General features: G+C 43.8%; 1 protein-coding gene across 1 annotated transcript in view; it reads right to left on the reverse strand.

Annotated features, from left to right (window-relative positions):
• Window positions 1–1,951: 1,951 nt before the first annotated feature.
• LOC143289800 (choline O-acetyltransferase-like) overlaps window positions 1,952–21,770 on the reverse strand; it is a 28,345-nt gene continuing 8,526 nt past the window's right edge. Inside the window, exons 5-14 of the mRNA XM_076598990.1 lie at window positions 21,546–21,723; window positions 20,297–20,502; window positions 19,865–19,953; window positions 13,933–14,067; window positions 11,385–11,507; window positions 9,448–9,678; window positions 6,547–6,826; window positions 5,822–5,884; window positions 5,140–5,304; window positions 1,952–2,644 (exon numbers count right to left, since the gene is read on the reverse strand). Of these exons, the coding sequence (XP_076455105.1) occupies window positions 2,453–2,644; window positions 5,140–5,304; window positions 5,822–5,884; window positions 6,547–6,826; window positions 9,448–9,678; window positions 11,385–11,507; window positions 13,933–14,067; window positions 19,865–19,953; window positions 20,297–20,502; window positions 21,546–21,723 (1,662 nt within the window). The 3' untranslated portion in view covers window positions 1,952–2,452. The remainder of the gene's footprint in view (window positions 2,645–5,139; window positions 5,305–5,821; window positions 5,885–6,546; window positions 6,827–9,447; window positions 9,679–11,384; window positions 11,508–13,932; window positions 14,068–19,864; window positions 19,954–20,296; window positions 20,503–21,545; window positions 21,724–21,770) is intronic.

Consider the following 21,770-nt stretch of genomic DNA (forward strand, 5'->3'; position numbering starts at 1 on the left):
AAAGATCTTTGAATTGTTCAATGATGCCGAGTCTTCCATTGCTACAAAATTGCATCTCTGTCTGTCTCCGCGTCTCTGTCTCTCTTCCTCCCTCCCTCACTATCTGCACTCGCGCTCTCTGCCAGTGAGTTAGTCTCTATGTGTCAGTCTGCAAAAGACGTGCGGTAAAAAGACAGATACCAAAAAAAAAAAAAAAAGCCGTAGCGTTTCCGGTCCGTAAAAATGATCTTTATTGAACAAAAAACGGTTTGGAACACAAGGCGTAATGAGCAACAGACACTGTGGTCAAAATAAACACACATATAATGTGAAACTACAGCAACAACAACAACAATAATAATCAAAGCATAATGTAAACTTCGCAGAATCGGTTACGGCGTTGGACTTTCCATCCAATGTCCACCAGCGATCAGTATTCGAGGTCCCGTTTCATGTTATTGTGCCCTTGGGAAGGGGACTTCATTCCAAAAGTCCTCTCTCCATGCACAGTGAACGGGATAAAACGGCGAATTGGAGAGGATTAAGTCCCACCTTCCTATAGACACAGTGGATACGAATTCACTGCCCCGATGTCCGTAAAAAGCCATGGGACGTATCAAAAGTTTAACCGTTTAAGTCAAATGTCACAATCTATCAGCCCTCTTCGTGGAATAGAGAAGACTCCATATCCACAGTTCAAACGATGCAGTGGCTGGATTTTTTTCTCTCCTCCCGCCACCAGAGTTTATGCTATGCTCCAATCTTTTGAGATGAAACCCAGTAACCTTTCTCAACGAAGCGCATGTAAACGAACGTACGACAAAAGAGAGAGGGTTACCCATATTAGCAGTTCTGTGGGCAAAGAAACCAAAACATTTTGACAGTCATGCCAAAACATGTACAAGCAAACAAAATGATAACACTTGTCATTGAGACGCATTCTCCAATGGAAAGCAACAAAGAGTTGTAAACAGAATAAACTGTTTTGACAATACAACACAACACAAAGCATCACAGCACAAGGCAACACAACAAAAACTGAATACATTTGAACACAGCACATTGTAATATCACTACAGTATCATAATCAATACAATATCATCTTTCTCTCCACCTCTGTATGCCTTTATCTCGGTCTCCCTCTTTTTACAATAGCTAATAAAATGAGAAATAAATAGTTGAAAGATTAAATCAGATAGATAAATAGATAAGCAGATTATATATATATATATATATATATATATATATATATATATATATATATAAACAGGATGGCTTTGGTTAGAAGAGAATGACTGGAAATAAGTGATGTGGGGGATAATGTCACTAACAAAGCGTTGGCCAAAACAAGGGGGTGGTATAAAAATAAAGGCCTTAAAATTTTTAAAAATCAAGGTGGACACATTTTCATCATGTGTAACAGTGCAGTTTTATAACATATAATAGACATTATACCTAGCATCATCTACCATTTCATATTCTGTTCTGGGAGATGTTTCCTTTTCAAATTTTTCATACACCCTAACCAAACATAAATGCTTTGGTCAAAATGAGGCGAAGGGAGACAAATATATAGCAAATAGTATGGATGAGGAAGATTTGTGTCCCTTGCGCAGTCCCTTCTCTCGCCGAGGTACTTGATGAATGACCACACAAATGCTGTGGTACCACGATATAATACCAGGCAATGGGAAAGGTGACGTGTGTGTGTGTGTGTGTGTGTGTGTGTGTGTGTGTGTGTGTGTGTGTGTGTGTGTGTGTGTGTGTGTGTGTGTGTGTGTGTGTGTGCGTGCGTGCGTGCGTGCGTGCGCGCGCGCGTGTGTGTGTGTGTGTGTGTGTGTGTGTGTGTTCCGTATCTGTCGTCCTCAAACTGAAAAACGCAAAACGATTATGGTCAAGCCAACTGTCGCTTTAATACACGGTCGAAAGAATGAATTAAAAAAAAAAATCATCCAAAACAAGAAAAGCCAAGCCACCGTTGCAATCGATAGAGTGCCCGAAACACAAGTTGTAAATCAGTGGTAGCAAACGATTCTGTGGCGCGTTCATGCATTAGCGTTCAGTGTGGACTGTGGATTTTTGAGCGCTTAAGCCTTCTCCCTACCACCCCCAAAAGATGTATCACCATTCAGGTTTGGCCTTTCCAGAAGTACAACATCAACAGCGCTGTCAGGAGATGTCTTTGTTTGCCTCCGTTACGTGAATCCAGTCTGTATTTCGACTCGATGATACACGATTTTATAAAGAATCTGCAAGAACTGCCCCTGACATGAAAACCATTCACAAATGACAGAAGCCATTTTTTTTTCCTGGGCTTCAAAGAGGACCTTACTGATCATCGCACTCCTAAAAAAAAAACAAAAAAACAACAACAAAAGTCTCTGTTCCTCTTGCTTTAAGTCCCATGACTGACGGTGACCACACTGACACGGGAGGAACACACAGGAGGACTGGTACTGGAAGGCACGAAGCCTCAGTTCTTCGGCAGACAGTTTTCACGCATGTCCCGGAAACTGGACAGCACACGGGTCAAAAACTCGCGTGAATCCGTTTCCGCGCAGTCTATGAAAGAAGTAACGCCAACGTAAATGAAGTCTGGATATTTGGCGTAGGGAACCCCGTAGCCGTCTGGCGTCACCGGGCCGTAGTGAGAAGACATTGGTGTCTGTTGAAATGTTGGAACTCACGTTACGATTTTGACCAGTGAATGCTGCAGGGTCGTTTCTAATGTTTCACAAGCAATTCGCGATGCAGATCTCTCTCTCTCTCTCTCTCTCTCTCTCTCTCTTTCACACACACACACACAAGTAAAAGTCACGTTTCATTTTGCCCCATATATGGAAAAGACAAAATGCTAAATGCTGAAAGGGTTAACAAAGCAAACAACACATAGGGACGACTACTGACAATAGACAGGGACAACTACTGACAATACACAGGGACAACTACTGACAATACACAACTACTGACAATACACAGGGACAACTACTGACAATACACAACTACTGACAATACACAGGGACAACTACTGACAATACACAGGGACGACTACTGACAATAGACAATATACAGGGACAACTACTGACAATACACAGGGACAACTACTGACAATACACAGGGACAACTACTGACAATAGACAATATACAGGGACAACTACTGACAATACACAGGGACAACTACTGACAATAGACAATATACAGGGACAACTACTGACAATACACAGGGACAACTACTGACAATAGACAATATACAGGGACAACTACTGACAATACACAGGGACAACTACTGACAATACACAGGGACAACTACTGACAATAGACAATATACAGGGACAACTACTGACAATACACAGGGACAACTACTGACAACTATTGACAATACACAGGGACGACTACTGACAATAGACAATATACAGAGACAACTACTGACAATAGACAATATACAGGGACAACTACTGACAATACACAGGGACAACTACTGACAATACACAGGGACAACTACTGACAAAAGACAAGGACAACTACTGACAATAGACAATATACAGGGACAACTACTGACAATACACAGGGACAACTACTGACAATAGATAATATACAGGGACAACTACTGACAATACACAGGGACAACTACTGACAATAGACAATATACAGGGACAACTACTGACAATACACAGGGACAACTACTGACAATAGACAATATACAGGGACAACTACTGACAATACACAGGGACAACTACTGACAATACACAGGGACAACTACTGACAATAGACAATATACAGGGACAGCTACTGACAATACACAGGGACGACTACTGACAATACACAGGGACTGACAGTAAACATGGATGATAACTGACAATAAACGAAGACAACTACTGACGATAAACACGGCCAACTACTGACAATAAACATGAACATCTATTGTCGCTCCCAGAAGACGACCTCAAGCTAGTACTGATCAGTACTGATGCCTATTTATAGGCCTAAACTAATCAACCAGCCAATCGGCTAATCAGTCAACTAACCAACTATTCATCCATGATAATAATGATGTTGTTGATGATGATAATAGTACTAATAATGATAACAACAACAACAATAATAATAAAATTCATATTGCGCTATGATACATGCAGAAGCAAACTCTAACATAATAATAATGATGTTGTTTATGATGTTTATGATACTACTACTAATAATAATGATAACAATAACAATAACATAACAACAATAATAATAAATTTCCTATAGCGCTATAATACATGCAGAAGCAAACTCTAAACGCTTTAAACATACAAAATTCAAAACGAACCGAGTGTGCACAGAAAAGGAGGCAGATATATATATATATATATATATTAACATTCAAAAAAGGAATTCAATCATTAATCTCTCTCTTTCTCTCTCTCTCTCTCTCTCTCTCTCTCTCTCTCTCTCTCCCCTTCCATGTAGCTGTCAGTCATTCGTTCGGTCATTCGGGAGTACCTCAAACTGCATGGCAGCTCTACACAACAACCAATGCTCTGAAGAAAAACAAAGAAAATTCATAATCATCCAGCGACCCTTCATTCTGAATCACGTAAAGGCTTTTGGTCAACACACCGCGAACAACCGAGGAACAAAACAAAAAAGTGGGAATACCCGACAGTTTACTTATCTTTCATTCACGAATGCTTCGAGAAAAAAATTAATGGTCTTGATACAAGACTGTCCAAGACCAGTCGCTTCCCAAACTGCTCTATGACCCATAGTTAGTAAATGTGTTGTCAGTTGATCAGCCACCAGGGTTCAATATATCACACGGTCCAATTGAACGTCTGTTAGAAAATCGGCCGACTTAGCGCTGTGGGTTCAAATTAAATGGTTCCATTGTCCACGATGTCTAGATTTCAATCCGACTGGTTGTGACATTAAATAAAATCTCACTGTATATTTCAATTAGAAAAAAAAGGTCACAGCGAGCTGCAAGGTCTGCAATGAACTCGGCAAGTTCGGCAATGAATAAGTGAAAATGCAAATGACACGTTTGGTGACCAAGAACGTACTGTCTTGGTTTTCAACAAAGTTGTTTTAGATCACGACACTGCACACGCTTGTCATTAAAGATTATATAAAAACTTACAGCAAAGCCCATCCACTTATAAGACAGATTATACGTACCCCGTCGAAAAATGTAAAGCCCACTTGACTTGTTGACAGGGTGAAGTGGAAAGCTTTCTGGAAAGAAGGGTCGGAGAAGAGCGGGATAGAGTCCAACACGTTCAGTTCACGTGCCGCCTCTCGTAGACCAATCAGGTGACAGTCAATTGCGTAGCCAGTGAGAGCCTGCAACGCAGACTTCAAGATAAATATAAGTAACAATCTGTCTTATATTCATCAGAATTAATTGCTTGTGTGGCTGTCTTACAATACGTGTTTTGTTTCATTTCATTTCATTTTTTTCTCGTGCTTCATTTTGTGTGCATGTGTATCTCTGATCTTTTACTTTGCTTTATCTTTTCAATGAGTTATATATTTATTTGTTAATTCAACATTCAGTTTGTCTTCAATTTTTTTTTAATATATATTTCATCTCATGCTAATTAACATGCATCCATGTCTCCGATGTACCTTGACATTGCATTGTAAACGGAACTGATCCACGGATAACTTCTTTGTCAGCACGTTGTGTGTGTGTGTGTGTGTGTGTGTGTGTGTGTGTGTGTGTGTGTGTGTGTGTGTGTGTGTGTGTGTGTGTGTGTGTGTGTGTAGTAGTAGTAGTAGTAGTAGTAGTAGTAGTAGTAGTAGTAGCAGTACACAGCTTGCTTAGCAATAGGGCGTTTATTGTTGATCCCACCAGTACCTCTGCTTGGTATCTCTTCAGCCATTCTGCTGCTGCTTGGAACAACGTTTGCTTCTGTGCCTCCTAGAGACAGGACACAAGTATTTGCTGGTTATAGCACATGTTATGGGCTCTCTCTGTGTGTGTGGCTCTTTATCAGCATGTGTGGAGTTAGTGCATGAACTGTGTGAGTGGCGAGTTTACACGTATGAGTTTGCACTATGTGTGACCCAATCACTGTGATGTAATAATAACAATAATAATAATGATAATAACAATCAACATCATCATCATCATCATAATGATAGCGCCAATATGCAAATATATTCGTAACTTGGGAATGATAATTTGATCACATGTCATTTAAAGCAATTTCTATCAGTACAATTTTCACCCACTTTGAGATATATTTTGGAGCAAATACGCTGTTAGAACTTTCACATTCACCTCATCTTTCCCTTGACTTGTGTTGATGTCGTTGGGGCACCAGTGAAGACGTCATCACCACACCAGTGAAGACGTCATCACCACACCAGTGAAGACGTCATCACCACTCTTCTCCACCTGTCTCTGTCCCTTGACTTGTGTCGATGTCGTTGGGGCACCAGTGAAGACGTCATCACCACACCAGTGAAGACGTCATCACCACACCAGTGAAGACGTCATCACCACTCTTCTCCACCTGTCTCTGTCCCTTGACTTGTGTCGATGTCGTTGGGGCACCAGTGAAGACGTCATCACCACACCAGTGAAGACGTCATCACCACACCAGTGAAGACGTCATCACCACTCTTCTCCACCTGTCTCTGTCCCACACGGCTCTCTGGGATTCCGCCGGATTCATTCAAGTCCTTTCCTGGATATTGTCTTGCCACCTCTTTCTCTGTCTTCCTCGTCTGCGGCTTCTCCTTCCCTCTTGAGATGGTATGTGGAAGTCCCACTGAAGCATGTCCACACCACTCCATTTTCCGTTTCTTGACATCTTTGAGGAGGTCATCCTGAGGTCGTATAACTTGTTGGATCTTGCTGCGGATCCACATGATTTGTGTGGTGGATGCCCAAGATCTTCCTGTAGCATCTCATTTCCATTGCCTGGAGCTTTCATTGTACGTCTGCTGAAAGCGTCCAAGTTTCACAGGCAAAGAGGAAGACTGACAAGGCAAGGGAGCGCAACAGGTGGATCTTGGCGTGCAGATTATGTTTTTGTCTCCCCAGATGGTTCGGAGTCATAATAATAATAATGGTATTTATATAGCGCTGAATCTTGTGCCTAGACAAATCAAAGCACTTTCGCACCAGTCATTCTCACGCACGCATAACTCTAAAACTGGAGAAACTGAAGTCAAGGAGGCTATTTTGGGAAGAGGTGGGTTTTAAGGCCACACTTAAAAGAGCTGAGTGTGGAGACTTGAAGCAAAAGAGGAAGTTCATTCCAATTGTCACGTCCAGAGACAGAGAAAGAACGGCGGCCAACAGTCGAGAGTTTGAATCTGTGTATGCGTAAACAGAGTGGATCCGAAGCTGATCGTAGTGAGCGAGATGGAGTGTAGAGGTGAAGGCAGCCACAGAGATAGGAAGGGGCTGATTTGTGAATACATTTATAGCATAGAGTGCTGATCTTGTACTTTATTCGGTGTGAGACAGGGAGCCAGTGGAGATGTTGCAAAAGAGGAGTGATGTGCTCAGATCTTTTCTTTCTGAGGACGAGTCGGGCAGCAGAATTTTGTATGCGCTGAAGGGACTGAATGGATGAAGCAGGCAAACCAGACAATAGAGAGTTACAGTAGCCAAGGCGAGAGAGAATGAGAGAAACGACAAGTCTAGATGTTGCGTCAATGGACATATATTTCCGGATGGAACTGATGCGCCGCAGTTGACAGTAGCAGGATTGACATGTCTGACTGAAAAATATTTGCATGGACAGTGTGTTGTCAAGGACAACGCCGAGGTTCCTGACTGAACTGGAAAGAGGGATGGATGTACTGCCAAGTTTGATTGTGTCAGTTGTGATGGAAGATAGTTTTTGCTTAGTTCCTATGATCATTGCTTCAGTTTTGTCCGCGTTCAGTTGTAACTTATTTAGAGTCATCCAATTTTGAATATCCAGGAAGCAGTTGGATGTTTCTTGAAAGAGCGACGACAGTTTTTCGGGGGTATCACTCTTCTGGAGTTGAGTGTCATCAGCATAAGAATGATGACTGACATTATGGCGGTTGATAATTTCAGCGAGAGGAGCAGTGTACAGTGTGAAGAGCACAGGGCCTAAAACAGATCCATGTGTGACTCCATGTTCAATTTTAACGGGTTCAGACTGGAAATTATCAACAATGACAGACTGGAATCGATCAGTGAGATAAGATTTGAACCAGTTTAGAACAGTGCCGTTGATACCAAATGTAAAATGAAGACGGGAAAGAAGGATTGAATGGTCTATCGTGTCAAAGGCGGCTGTCGAGAAGAGTGAGAAGGGAGATCTGTCCTGAGTCGAGTCGGACGCTAGCAGTAGGTTATTCAGGATGTGGAGGAGAGTGGTTTCGGTGCTGTGGTCAGCACGATAGGCAGACTGAAATGGGTGGATGAGATTATTGAAACAAAGGTGGTTGTTGAGCTGCTTCAGGACAGCTTTTTCAAGGAGTTTGGACAGGAATGGAAGATTAGAAACTGGTCGATAGTTTTTCAAAATGTTTGCGTCAAGGTTGGATTTCTTCAGAAGAGGCCGGACGATTGCAGTTTTGAAAGTGGATGGAAACGTTCCAGTGAGAAGGGATGAGTTGACAATGTTGGTGATTGAGGGGGGAAGCCGTGAGACACACTGGGAAAAGACAGAGGCTGGTATAGGATCGAGCTCACAAGATTTTATTGTCATTTCTTTTAGGATTTCATGGACTTCTGTTTCAGTTAATGGATTAAAGGAATGGAGATGAGTGCCGTTGAATTGAGGATCAGCATGAATAGGTTGGAAAGGCAATTAGTCTAAGATGGTACGAATATTCTGGACTTTGTCAAAAAAGAAAGAAGAGAAGACATTGGGGAGTTCAGATAAAGTGTAGGCAGAAGGAAGAGGAGTCTTTTTCGCAGTACCGAGAAGATTTGACATGACAGAGTAAAGAGATTCGGTGGATGTGGCATCGTGAACTTGAGAAGAAAAGAAGTTTGTCTTCGCTGATGAGATCATATGTTTGACTTTATTTATTTGTTTTTGGAAGATTTGATTGTGGACTGTCAGTTTTGTTGATCGCCATCGCCGTTCCAATTGGCGACGTTTGCGTTTTGCAAGTCGAATGTCTTGTGTGTACCACGGGGCGGAAGGTCTATCAGGGAGCACGCGAGTCTTGCTGTTTTCGTAGCTGCTGTTTGTGCAATCCTTGCCACGTTCTCAGGCTTTGAGCCTTCATCCGATATGATGGAGCCAAGTTACGTGAATGTCTTCACTGTTTCTAAACTTGTCCCGCTGACTTTGATATCTCAAGTGATATCAGGTTGCTGTTGGTCATAGGCTTAGTCTTTTTGGCGCCGAATTCCATTCCAAATACAGAGGCAGCTTTGTCCAAGCTGGCCAGTTTATCTTCAGTTTAAGCAAATCCATACATATGCTTATTCTTAATACACATGCTTATTGTTAAGACCTAATGGATCGTAAAAAAAACAAAAACAAAAACAAAATCAAGTAAAAAAACAAAAAAACAAAACAAAAAACAACAACAAACAAACCAACCAAAAACCAACAACAATAACTCACAGTTGCCTCCACCTCTCCGCACATTGCCTGGATCCACGCTAGCACAGCTGGAGAGTTTGCCCGGATGTTGTCCACGCGACCGCTTCGGAAGCGGCGTAAGGAGGCACTCGCGTATGACATCGGCATTCGGCCGTGCATTCTGAGAAAGACAGAGAACAGATTTTCAACAGCAGCAGCAGCAGCAGTAGCAACAGAAACTGTAGCATCATTAGCAGTAGCAGACGAAGACGCATCAGCAGTAAAAACAGCGACAGCAATAGCAGCAGCAGCCGTCTTGTAGAATGACAGCAGTCACTCCCACATTTATGACTCTCCCGCTCTTTTCAGTCTGCTATACAGACGTGTATTGAGTATTTCCTGTCAGTGGGATCTCTGTTTATTACCTGACCCGAAAGACAAGCACCCATACCACCACTCTGGGTCTGGTAGAGCGGGGAAGGTTAAGCATCCCAGTCCATGAATCTAACCAGGACCCTTGTTTTCTCCTCGAGCTTATATTCTCTAGGTCACCACTCAACTGATCTGTATGTATGTGTGTGTGTGTGTGTGTGTGTGTGTGTGTGTGTGTGTGTGTGCATACGTGTGTGTGTGTGTGTGTGTGTGTGCGTGCGTGTGCGAATGTGTGTGTGTGTATGTGTGTGTGCGAATGTGTGTGTGTGTGTGTGTGTGTGTGTGTGTGCGTGCGTGCGTGTGTGGGTGTGGGGGGAGAGGGGGGTGCGTGCGTGAGTGCGAATGTGTGTGTGTGTGTGTGTGTGTGTGTGTGTGTGTGTGTGTGTGTGTGTGAGTAACACGTAAAATTCTTTCGCCATTCTTCGCACAGAAGACTTGCTCACTTGTAAATTGCTTGCAACTTCTCTAAGAGATTTGTGGGTCCCTGGGTTCTCCTCCTGGGATTGAATCAGTTCCTCAACACGGTCCTTGTTCTCCTCCAAACATGCAGTCGTGGGTCTCCCACTGCCAATTTTACGTGCTACTGACCCTGTAGTGCGTATTTTAGCGATAAGTCTATTTACCGTGACATGAATCCACCCCTTGGGTGGAAATTCCTTTACGATCTTTCTTCCACCCTAGCCTTTCTCCTTGAAACAGTTTTCAATGGTAACCTAATCACTTTCACTCAAAAGCATGGTTGATCCTTCCAAACTGAAACTTTGGACAGAACTAATTTTGGATACAGACGACAATTAAAAAATCACTAGACTTGACACCCAGACAGGCTATTTTTAGACTGACACTGATTGACAGATGCCAACACCTGGCAACTGGCATGAACATGATGAATGTCACATTGCACAGCCCTGATGTTAGGTTTTTTGACATGCTGTTTTGAATTTGACAATACTCGCATAATTTGCGTCCAAACTTTTAGATATTTTGCTGACTTGTTGATGATACCCTAAGGTTACTGTGTAAAATATTTCAATGAATTCGGTTTCTCTGTCACCGTTAGAATACTTGTCCCCCCCCCCCAAAAAAAAAAAGTGTGTGTGTATGTGTGTGTGTGTGTGTGTGTGTGTGTGTGTGTGTGTGTACACATGTATAAACTATATATATATATATATATATATATATATATATATATATATGTGTGTGTGTGTGTGTGTGTGTGTGGGTGGGTGTGGGTGTGTGTGTTTGGGAGAGAGGGAGAGAGAGAGAGAGAGAGAGAGAGAGAGAGAGAGAGAGAAAGAAAGAGAGAGAGAGAGAGAGAGAGAGAGAGAGAGAGAGAGAATGTGAGTGTGTGTTAAATGAGAGTGCGTCAACGTATTGTTTTTATGTCCGTCTTATTCAAAATCGTTGCACATCAATATCATTCCAAAATGTTCTTTTCAGTAACCGCCATATTACCTGTAGTAGGCCAACTGAAACGCCAGCTGTACAAAGTTATCCGGGCTGACACCTTGAGCTTTGAGAAAACGGGTTCCAAACTCGTCAAACAGCTCATAGCAAAGGTCTGGGTTTTTGACGTTTCTGAAAATGCACAGTTGAAGATTGGTTTTATAACCTTATGACGTTAACCAGAGCATATTTTCCAGTATGCTTCAAGGAACAGTCCCTGCATAATACATAAACGTTCAGTGAACATATATTCAATGCATATGTTTTTCCAACAAGGAGCATACGTTGCGTCGGCAGATATTCTGTGCAGAGATGCATTAAAACGAAACGAAACCAATTATTTCATAAGGGTAGTGGAGAAAGCACAAGAACAGAGAGAGAGAGAGGAGAGAGAGAGAGAGAGAGAGAGAGAGAGAGAGAGAGAGAGTAAAAAAAATGTTATGTTATAATTGTCATACCTCTGGCCCATAACAACAGGAGTCACAGCAAAATGTCGCATGCAACATGCGTTCATTTACATACCATTCAGGCGCATTTTTTCCTCAAAGTTAGTGCTTTATAGATATATACATTGACAGTTTCCAGATTGGTTCAGAATTTTCACAAGCTAAGATAGAAGAGAGTCTGGACAATGAAGGGCTTCTGAAGTATTTAAGCGGTATTAATTCGTGTCTCAAATCCGTGTATTTCGGACTTACAAAAAGAAAGTGTATTTCATTTTCAATCGTGTTGGAGCAAAAAGGACAGCAACCATCAGCATTATTCAAATTTGGCTTGTACTGTAAATAACTATGTTTAATTGGAGACACACCCATTCTAAACTTAGCAAGGGAATTTCGAAAGTTAACATTCCTCAGCTGGTATTTATATGCTTTAGGAATTATAGTTTAGTTGAAGCTTGCACACATTTGAAAGAAATCGTGACCTTCGAGTGCAGTATGCCTGTCTTGAGAGGAAGAATCAATTAGTCTCTGTTTGAATTCTGAAATAAATATTTTAACATTCCCCACACCTTGTGCTTCCCAAACGAAGCCAAATCCATACATATACAAAACATTACGAACACGACACGCCCATGTAACATAATTGTGACTTTGCAGAGATAATAACATATAATAGGCTTTTTTGTACATCTGTTTTCGTTCATGCATACTATTCGAAGCCAAAACTTAATGCATCTTACATAAGCATTGATAAAAAGTGGGTATCTTCCTGTTTCTCCATATATCAAGTGTCTAGGTGACTTTGGACTCACACCCAAAAGACGTTTGAGTGTTGATAAATGAATTCTTTCAATGTATTCTTGATCAGCAGTTAAACCCCATATTTCAGACCCGTACATTAGTATTGGCTGTATCTGACAATCAAACATCTTAAAGAATACCTGTGGTGAATGTTCTCCAATGGACCAAAGTACTTTTATTATTGCTGACACTCCTTTCCTTGCTCGATCTGCGAGATCTTTAAGAGAATGAGAGAACGTAAGTCTTGTGGAAAGATAAATTCCGAGGTATTTATATGTGTTAACGATTTGCAATTTTTCATTTCCAAATGACCATCTTTCTGCTAAAGATAAATACCCACCATTTTTAAAACAACTACATTTGATTTATCTAAATTAACAACTAGATCAAGTCGTTCTGATGTTCTGTATAACACATTCAACCGATTTTTGAGATCAATAACGCTATCAGAGAATAAAACAACATCATCTGCGAAAAGAAGAATAAATAACTCAATAAAGTCTGGCGACAGCTGAATGCCGTACATATCGCTACAAAGAATATCTTTTGTTAATTCATTAATTAATAGTGAAAAAAAGAACTGGTGAACAGGCCTCCCCTTGTTTCAAACCGCGCGGACACAGAAAAGCTTCGGTTACGTCACCACCCGTGCGAACTCTTGCTCTGACAACATTATATACACTTTTCAGGGCCTTTAGAACCTTACCGTTTATACCATTCTTATGCAGTATTTTCCAGAGAGGGATGGAGAGAGACAGAGAGAGAGAGAGAGAGAGAGAGAGAGAGAGAAAGAAAGAGAGAGAGAGAACGAATGAATGAATGAATGGATGAATTATTGGCAAAGACCTCAAAAGGAAGGGATATGTAACAACAAAATTATACCATCACACAAAAATGTTGGTATAAAGTTTGTTATGAGTACAGTGTCTCTCTTACTTTAAATGCGCGATACAAAAATATGCATAGAGGTTTTTTTTCAATACCTTTAGATTTGTTGAAGAAATTAACATACTTAAACAGAAGAGAGTATCAGGCTGCCCATAATATTTTCTGTGATAAGCTGATTTCTTAAACTCTAATCAGAGAGAGAGAGAGAGAGATAGAGAGATAGAGAGAGAGAGATAGATAGATAGATAGATAGAGAGAGAGAGAGAGAGAGAGAGAGAGAGAGAAATCGAGCGAGAAAGAGACAGCATGGCGATAATGGTGATGGTGATGACGAGGACAAATGAATCTCTCTCTCCTTCACCGCCCCCCCCCCCCTGCACCCCCTTCCCCTGTATTCCTTCCCTCGCCCTTCTCCCCCTCTTCACCTGTCCACCTGCTCTTTTGCACGTGCAATGTCATCCTCTATCTCAGAGGTCGTGGTCCATTCCAGCCAAATGGGTTCCGCCAGACTGCGTGTATCCTGCCCTTCGTTCCGCTCACATGTCCGTTGGGAATCGAAGCTGTTTATTAAAAGGTCAAGGTCAGCTTCAGTCAGAAGATCCCACGGGGATACACGAACAAAGTTAGATGAAAGGAACCTAAAGGTAAGCAAAACACGGCGACAATGTAAGTGGCATGATAACAAAGTAAGGAGTGAACACGCAAGTAAATGGAAAAAAAAATCACACTTCAAGTTATCATCTGCTCTGAGAAACATCTGTTTAAAAACGATGAAAACTGCATTACATGAGAAAAAATATATGTGTGAGATTCTAGCCGAGTGAAGAAGTACTCTTTCAGTGGGTTTTTTTTTTTGCATGATAATATCTCAAAACAAATGGATTTAGCTTCAACAATGTTATCATTCTTTTTCATAAATAGATTAGAGAAATTAACAGCGCTTAGGTTTGAGTTGTAGTGTGGCTTCAACGACTTTTTCTGTCATTTCTGAAACAAGAGCATCGAAATATATAATGAAACCCATCACTAAAGTCATTCGAATAATTTCAATTCTATGTATGCATCCTGTCTGAAAACACAGTCGACGAGTCAGTGTTCAGCAATGTAATGCATTGGTTTCAGTTGTGTAAGTCATGAAATAAATGGGCTCATATCACTGAAACTGATGTATTTTGATAAAGCGATGATGATGGCGATGGTTTTGATTATTTTATCGTCTTCTTTTTCTGTCTGTTAGTACATGTGCGCATTTCTCTCTCTCTTCTTCTTCCCTCCCTCCCCTCTCTCTCCCCCTGTCTCCCCAATGAAAGCCATTTTCTTTTTTTGTTATCTTATGTACTCACATATTAGAAAAGAACCAAATGTCTGAAGATTTCGATCAGAACTATTTTGTATGTGTTGCCCCAGGTAGCAAATGCCCACCAGATGCACAGTGCGTCCAGATGTTTTCCATTCAGTTAACAGAAGAAAGATATCTAGTAATCATCAGAATCTCTCATTATTCAAGAATAACAATCATTCGAAGTTTCTTGTCAACCTACCGTATAAATGGTGAAACCATCGATGTGTCATGCTTGATCCATGCATTTATCTACATATGATCAAAGTGGCCATTAATGCAAGCACAAAAGAGAGTAATTATCATATATGCGTTTCGTTACAACACTATTTGGTGTTGTGAATGTCAGGTCAGGTCATTAGATCTGCTACTGGTAACCTGTAATCCAGTACAACCTGTTCAGGGTCGGGCTGCCGGCGACTAAACCGGCACTCCCACCGCTCCCTTCCGGGACTGGTGAGGCGGGTGGCTAGACACCCTTATGGAGATCCATAAAAGGGCGTTGGCTCAGGAGAGCCACCGACGGCCATCTAGCTCCACTGTGCTGTGTGCATGCCACACGCAGTTGGCCCCCGGGGTGTGTCTACCCATGCATGCGAAGTCTGGATCCGGCAGAATCTGCGGAAGAAACCTATCGGTTCAACGGAGAGGAAAGCGGTTACAGCAACGCACTGTGGAGTGCAGAGAGCAAGATGAGACACCGAAAGGATATCTTGGTCATCCACTGCATCCGTGCTCATCCTCCAGTCGTCTCGACTTAGTCTTGCCACTGGAAATTGGTGGACCCGGACGAGAGAGTGAGGTTGACGTTGCGCAACTCCTCTTCACTTTAAACAAACTCATCGCGCAAGTCATCAGTCATCCAAAATGACCTTTCATCCTTCATCATTTCATCACCCCCAAGTCCTGTGGCGACAGGCGAGCGACAAAACGACAGGTGTGGGTACACTGGCAGTCGCAGTCGCAGACCTGCACGCAGGCGGCTCAGGCCATAGGGTCGTTCTTCGTCGACAGGAGCAGCGATGGAGCTCGGCAGCCGTCTGAGCGTCTGAGCAGCCCTCTTTAGGAATGCACTGCTCACCTCCCTGGCATGAGGAAGGGGCTAGAAAAGGTGCCCTAAAAATTGCCTGCTCCATACCACCCTGGCCAGCATACCGCGGCTGGCGGGGACCCTACATCAGCGGTCGAAACAACAAGAAAGAAAAGAAAAAAACAAGGATCGTTCCTCTCACCATTGGTGCTTGGAACATAAGGACTCTCCTGGACAGAGATAACACGGACAGACCCCAAAGGAGAACGGCACTAGTTGCATCCGAACTCGCCAGATACAACATTGACATCGCAGCCTTGAGTGAGACTCGGCTTGCAGGTGAAGGCGAGCTCTGTGAACGGGGATCTGGTTACACCTTCTTCTGGAGTGGACGAGGAAGCGAAGAGCGACGTGAGGCTGGCGTTGGTTTTGCAGTAAAAACAGCACTTGTCAGCAAGCTAGCTGGAATCCCAAAGGGAGTCAACGATAGGCTTATGACCATGAAACTCCCACTGGCATCTGGCCAGAAGCACCTCACCATTGTCAGTGCCTACGCCCCAACCATGACCAACCCGGATGAAGTGAAGGCGAAGTTCTACGAGGACCTTCACTCTGTCATTGCTGCTATCCCTAAAGCAGACAAGCTCATCATTCTTGGGGACTTCAATGCTAGAGTTGGCTCTGACTACATCTCCTGGGATGGAGTGATTGGAAAGCACGGTGTGGGCCACTGCAACCCAAATGGATTGCTTTTGCTTCAGACCTGTGCAGAGCACGAACTGCTGATAACCAACACAGTTTTCTGCCTCCCTACCCGTAACAGGACGTCATGGATGCACCCTCGCTCAAAGCATTGGCATCTCATCGATTATGTCATCGTCAGGAAAAGGGATAGGCAAGATGTACGTGTAACAAAGACCATGTGCGGCGCCGAGTGTTGGACAGACCATCGCCTTGTAGTCTCGAAGCTGAATATTCGAATCCAGCCCAAGAGACGCCCCCAAGGCCAGAAGGCTCCAAAACGGCTCAACATCGCTAAGCTGAAAAACATCACCATCAAACAGTCCTTTGTGGAGCTGCTGGAAGATCGTCTGGAATCCGCCTCTCTGGACAACCAGAATGTGGAGTCTGACTGGAGGACCCTGCGTGAGCTGATCTATAGTACAGCTTCAGAGACCCTGGGACCCATGACCAGAAAGCACAAAGACTGGTTTGATGAAAACTGTGATGAAATCAAGCAGCTTCTGGATGAGAAACGCCGTCTGCATCAAGCCTACCTGAGCAACCCAAAGTCCACATCAAAAAAGGATGTGTACGATGCCATCCGCAGGACTGTTCAGCAAAAGTTACGCCAGATGCAGGATAAGTGGCTGAGTGACAAAGCTGATGAGATCCAGGGATATGCTGACAGGCACGATATGAAGAGGTTCTATGATGCCTTGAAAGAAGTCTACGGCCCCACATCCTCAGGATCATCCCCCCTCCTCAGTGCAGATGGGAATACCTTGATCACCGAGAAGGAGAAAATTCTCGACGATGGGCTGAGCACTTCAACAGTGTTTTAAATCGCCCTTCCTCCATAAATGATGAAGCCATAGACCGTCTCCCGCAAGTCCCCATCAACGAAGCACTGGACGATCCGCCAACACCTCTTGAGACCCAGAAAGCAATTCGTCTGCTATCCAGTGGCAAAGCACCTGGCTCAGACTCCATACCAGCAGAGGTCTACAAGGATGGAGGCACTGTGCTGACTGAGAAGCTCCATCAGCTGTACTCACTCATGTGGAAAGAAGAGACGATCCCCCAGGATTTCAAAGATGCATCTATCATTCACTTGTACAAGCGAAAGGGGAACCGGCAAGCCTGTGATAACCATCGGGGCATTTCCTTGCTCTCCATCGCAGGCAAGATACTTGCCAGGATCCTACTAAACCGCCTCACAGCACACCTTGACCAAGGTCATTTGCCTGAGAGCCAATGTGGATTCCGGAAAGAGCGCGGAACCACCGACATGGTGTTTGCTGCAAGGCAGCTGCAAGAGAAATGTCAGGAGCAAAATGCTGATCTGTTCTCCACCTATGTCGACCTCACTAAGGCCTTCGACACCGTGAGTAGAGAGGGACTGTGGAAGATCATGGCCAAGTACGGATGCCCTCGGAAATTTATTTCCTTGGTCAGCCAATTCCATGAAGGCATGCAGGCTCGAGTCCAGGACAAAGGCGAAACATCTGCTCCTTTTGCTGTCACAAATGGTGTCAAGCAAGGCTGCGTCCTGGCTCCAACGCTGTTCAGCCTCATGTTCTCTGCAATGCTTACTGATGCCTTCAGAGATGGCGATGTTGGAATCGGCCTAAAGTACCGAACAGATGGTAAGTTGTTTAACCTCAGAAGGCTTCAAGCAAAAACGAAGGTCATGACAGACATCATCAGAGACTTTTTGTTTGCTGATGATTGTGCCCTCAACGCTGGATCTGAAGCTGACATGCAACTCAGCGTTGACAAGTTTGCCACTGCCAGCAGAAACTTCGGCCTTACCATCAGCACGAGGAAAACTGAAGTTCTCCATCAGCCAGCCCCAGGGAAACCCTACGTTGAGCCCAACATCACAGTCAACGGTCAGAGACTCAGTGCGGTGGAGCGGTTCACATACCTTGGCAGCACACTGTCACGAAATGCGACCATCGACGATGAAGTGAACGTCAGGATTGCAAGAGCAAGCGCAACTTTTGGTAGACTCAGTGCAAATGTCTGGAACAGAAGAGGCATTAGTCTTGAGACCAAGCTAAAGGTCTACAGAGCAGTAGTTCTCCCCACACTACTGTACGCCTGCGAAACTTGGACAGTGTACCAACGACATGCCAAGAAGCTGAACCACTTCCACACAACATGCCTCAGGAAGCTACTGAACATCAAGTGGCAAGACAAGACCCCAGACACAGAGGTGCTCGCAAAAGCCACCCTTCCCAGCATCTTCACCATCCTGATGCAGTCCCAGCTTCGCTGGGCTGGACACGTGGCGCGCATGCCAGACCATCGGCTGCCCAAAAGGCTCTTCTATGGCGAGCTGCAACAAGGGAAGAGATCACACGGAGGTCAGAAGAAGCGCTTCAGAGATACTCTGAAAGTCTCTCTGAAAGCGTTTGATATCAACCCTGACTCCTGGGAGGAATCTGCAGTGGACCGTGACAAATGGCGTGCTGCTGTGCACAAAGGCGCCAAGTTGTGCGAGGCCAACAGGACTGCCGCAGCTGTTCAGAAGAGACAGGCCAGAAAGTCACGGGCAAACAAGCTCCCTGACAATGGTATGCCTGTCTTTGTCTGCCCCAACTGTCAGCGAACATTTCGTGCGTAGATTGGACTATTCAGCCATCTGCGCATTCACAGATAGATTCATGAGCATCCTCCCCCCCACCCCACCACCACCCTCCCCCCATCCCCCAGCTGGATGACAACGATGGTCATCATCGATCTCGATGGACACACACCACCATTTGGTGTTGTGACAATACTGGTTGGGATGTTTTTGAACGTGAATCCAAATCCCACCATGTTAGCTACCCCCTCTCTCCCTGCCCCCACCCATTTAACAACCACTACATGCTGCCCATGCATTGTTGCCCATGGTCGATGTACAATAAAATGTTCGACTTCGATTTCTCTCTCCCTCTTTCTCATTCTAGCTCTCGCCCTGTTTCTCTATCTATTTCTGTCTTTCTAAATCTGTTCATCACAGCAGTGGAATTAAATACTGATTGCGTATATGCTAGTGTAAAGCTTGTGAACGATTTATTGCGTGCATAAAAGAATGAAAAAGGACGGGCACAAAGCTGTGTCGCCATAACCAGGCAAACTCTGGAACAAACGAACGAACGAATGAAGAGACGAATGAACAGTCATTAGTGATTCGCTGTACTGTGGTTCATCATCGTTGCAAGAGAATACGACTGGGCAATATCCAGTAAAAAACTGAAGCCAAAAGAATACTCACATAGTATGAAACATGTGCACCATAGCCATTCCTTCTCCAGGCGAGTGTTCCACGTTAAAGCTTAACGACCCGTCTTCTGGCAGTAAAACCTGTACACACATACTGAAGGTAGAATCATCTTCAGACAGAGGGATCTACACACACACATTAAAAGAACAATGTCCGTGTAGAAAAATCTGCGCGCGCGCACACACACACACACACGCACACACACACTTCTGACTGCTTCGAAGAGTTCTTCCATTCTTTTGCATCCATAGAATATGTATACATCGAAATCTCTACTTCCGTTGGCGTCTTCACGTTTTCTAACAGTTGTGCCAGTTCCACTTTACGATCTCAGAGAGAGAGGGAGAGGGTGAGGGGTAGAGGCAGGCAGACAGACTAACAGACTGACTGACAAACAGGCAGATACGGAGACAGACAAGAGACCTGGATCGTTTTGTCATTCCAGCGGTTGCACGAATGGAAATCGGAACCCAGGCCATGCATGCCGTAATGAAGCAACAGCTCCTCATCGTCCCCTGCTTCCTTCCCCTCCCTCGCGGCCCATGAAGAGGATGGTCGTAGGGGTGTGTCCAGACACAGTATGAACAGCGAGTTTTCAATGGTGTCCAGGTGGCTCCTGTTCTCCCCGACTGAACACACAGAGATGAAAATGAGAATGCACTGTACAAACCTAACGTATTAATAATTAAAAACGACACAAAACGAAACGAAAGAAAACGACACCCAACAAAAACCAAGAATTAGACAACAATTGTATTGTATTGTATTGTATTGTATTTCTCTTTTTATCACATCAGATTTCTCTGTGTGAAATTCGGGCTGCTCTCCCCAGGGAGAGCGCGTTGCTACACTACAGCGCCACCCATTTTTTGTATATTTTCCTGCGTGCAGTTTTATTTGTTTTTCCTATCAAAGTGGATTTTTCTACATAATTTTGCCAGGAGCAACCCTTTTGTTGCCGTGGGTTATTTTACGTGCGCTAAGTGCATGCTGCACACGGGACCTCGGTTTATCGTCTCATCCGAATGACTAGCGTGCAGACCACCACTCAAGGTCTAGTGGAGGGGGAGAAAACATCGGCGGTTGAGCTGTGATTCGAACCAGCGCGCTCAGATTCTCTCGCTTCCTAGGCGGACGCGTTACCTCTAGGCCATCACTCCACTGTACTCCACTTGTATACTCAGGCGCGCGAGTGCTTTCACAAACGAAACAACACAGGCGTAGACACAGACACACGCACGGACACACACAGACACACTTACAAACACAGAGACACACAGACACAGCCACAGACACAGACACAGTGTGTCCATCTGTCCATTCTCCTGTTTGTCTTTCTGTTTGCATGTATTATATATGTATGCATATATGGGGTACATGCATATATATTGTCAGCTTGTGATGAAATTTTATTCTTTTTATTGTAATGTACATTTTTAAAAGAAAAATAACCTTCTTTTACAAGGGAGAAACAACAGCAACAGGAACAGCAATAATAACAACCCCACTTATTTAAAGAAAGAGAGAACTAACTCGAATAGAAAAATAACCAAAAAGAAAATAAAGTGAGCAAGAAAGAAAGACAAAAAGAAAAGATAACAGATCCGAGTGACCGTCTTCGCAAAAACCAGCTTAAAATCGGAGACAAAATGAATACATGTGATCATCAAACCTGCGGCCAGTCCCTGCCTGGCTTCAGCCCACGCTGACCGGTCGATCGCCGTGAGGATCCCCACCGGAGGTGACCCGGCCGCGTGGCGCTCTGCTGCTGACACCACTTTGCACAGCTGTGAGAACAGCTCTCCCTCACTGAGCGTCACGCCGTCCTGCTCCACGTCCACTCTGTAAAACTGCAACACGGCACACTGGAGATCAATGGTTGATGGACCCAACACTG

This window comes from Babylonia areolata, chromosome 1 (assembly GCF_041734735.1).
Source record: "Babylonia areolata isolate BAREFJ2019XMU chromosome 1, ASM4173473v1, whole genome shotgun sequence".
NCBI lineage: Eukaryota > Metazoa > Mollusca > Gastropoda > Neogastropoda > Buccinidae > Babylonia > Babylonia areolata.